This window comes from Diaphorina citri, unplaced genomic scaffold, assembly GCF_000475195.1.
Source record: "Diaphorina citri unplaced genomic scaffold, Diaci psyllid genome assembly version 1.1 scaffold9910, whole genome shotgun sequence".
NCBI classification, from domain to species: domain Eukaryota; kingdom Metazoa; phylum Arthropoda; class Insecta; order Hemiptera; family Psyllidae; genus Diaphorina; species Diaphorina citri.
In genome coordinates this window covers 1-2,135 of record NW_007387284.1, presented here as the reverse complement: position 1 = coordinate 2,135, position 2,135 = coordinate 1, and the positions used below count along the sequence as shown (strand labels likewise).

General features: G+C 37.7%; 1 protein-coding gene across 1 annotated transcript; it reads right to left on the bottom strand.

Annotated features, from left to right (window-relative positions):
• Positions 1–345: 345 nt before the first annotated feature.
• On the bottom strand, positions 346–1,312 carry LOC113472895 (the record flags this gene model as incomplete). Its single annotated transcript, XM_026832681.1, has 2 exons — positions 346–398; positions 1,037–1,312. Coding segments are annotated over 2 exons (329 nt in total), but the record flags the coding sequence as incomplete, so codon positions are not given.
• Between the last annotated feature and the right edge of the window lie 823 nt (positions 1,313–2,135).

The window sequence follows — 2,135 nt, the reverse complement described above, 5'->3', positions numbered from 1 at the left end:
TCTTCCTCTCCCTCCTCCTCCTCCTTTTCTTTCATTTCTTCAGTCTCTTTTTCTCTTCATTTCTCTTTTGTTTCAACGTATTTATTTATTTATCAAGGAATAACAAGAAGTTGGTCCATGACGTTTTCTTAAGTCTCTCTCTCTCTCTCCCTCTCTCTCTCTCTTTCTTTCTCTCTCTCTCTCTCTTAGCTTCTCGTCCTTGTAATGGATGTGAATTGTCGAGGGGGTTTTACATTTCTTCTCCTCCATCCTCCCACTTCCTTTTTTTCTCTCTCTCTCTCTCTCTCTCTTTCTTTTTCATCTTCATCATCATGATTTCTTCTTCTTTTTCGTCCTCATCATGACCTCTTCAGGGCCGGATCCACCTTGAGCAGACACTCGGCCTCTTTGTGTGGCACCTGAGAACAAGCGATGGAAATCTCAAATCTAGTTTTGTTCGGTCAGTTAGTCCCGAGGTTGATCCCCCAAATGGACATAAAAAAATTGCCCTTGTTTGTCGAAACGAAATATATATTATTTGAAGATTTCAACAAATAAATTTCTCGTGCTCTAATTGCTCATCTGATAAGGAATAAGTCCAATTTGGCAGTTTCAGTGCTACGAAATGAAAACGGCGGAGGAACATCTATCTTTATTGTTACTATGGTTCATTAAAAAGACATTGGAAACTCCAAATAATTAACCCATAGACACCTGCTGTTACGTATACGTAACGCTGCTGGAAGGGTACTTTGAGTAGCTATATCAAGGTCATTGAATAGTAAATAAATAAACCTTTATTTGGTGGTCATTTAAAGGCACAATACAATACATACTTATAAGTTTAGAAAAACATAGGTACAAAGAGTAATTCTACCTATAAATATAACCATTATACCTACATGAAGTATTTTTAAGTTCTTCCCATTTGAAATATATGCCAAAGCTCAAGGCCAAGACCCCAATTCAGCAACTGCTGAGGTATAATTGAATAGTAAGAAGGTCATATAACTTTGTGAAAATTAATTAATATCTGAAATAAACAGACAAAACTAACCTTGCAGTGGGTCCAGTCGCAGGTGAGATGGTCGGATTCAACCCCCAGTCCCACACTGTCCAGGGAGGAGAAAGAAGAATGCGAAGACACAGAAGAGGAAGAAGAAGAGGTGGAGGAGAAGGACAGGTCTGTCTCGAAGGTGGCTAGGCGACGTTGTTCGTGGGCTGCAAGTAGCTGGGGGACGTCGATTGCGTCTGACGTCGCTGATGTTAGGGTGGGGGAGGCGGGAGGGTCCGAGTCACGGGGGGAGAAGTTAAGGAGGATGGTTTTGAACACCTGTGTCGGACAAAAAAATTGAGATATGCGGTATATTAGAAAATCAATTAAAATAAATACGTTAAACTAAGATTGTGGTTGTAGACGTTGTAGTCCTGATAGCCCGGCATAAAATCTCCGAAATTTTGGACACTTTACGAAGTGGACTAATTAAAAATGTCTAAAATTTTGGGTGGAAATATCCGTTTTCGGGTCCCCTGATTCCACAAATTTTTCCTACAACGTCTCCTGGAAAAGCAGGTACATTCAGAAACTAACGTTATTGCTCACACAAACAAAAGTGGAGAATTTTATATGTTTCTATTTTTGTTCGTACATCATTTTCTTTTTCCGCTCTATCAAGGATTTCAAACAAATTGTTGAGATTTTTTCCTGCTTTTCATTGATTTCATACTGTGTACCCTACTTGATATAAGAATAGAATAGAACAGAGTACATGTATAGGTAGGTATGTACGTACAGAAAGGAGGGAAAGAAGAAGTTAACCAGAAACCTAAATAGCAGTTGAAGGGTTTATCATAAAAATATCTACCGACACCCACACTCATACATTTCATTGTTATGAAAGGTAAAATATTTTTACCTTCCTTATTTTTACAAAGGTAGATAGGTATTGCCTACATCCTACATTCTTTCTTTATGATGTGAAATATTTTTGAGAAATCCCAAATTTTAGGGGGGAGGGGCGAAATTAAAAATATTTCGTACCTAGGTGCTACCTACTTTGCCTCCTGAAACATCTCAAAATCTACAACAAAAGAATTTGACACCTTTGACAAAAAAAAAAAAAAAAAAAAAAAAAAAATTTTTACGAAAAAAAATC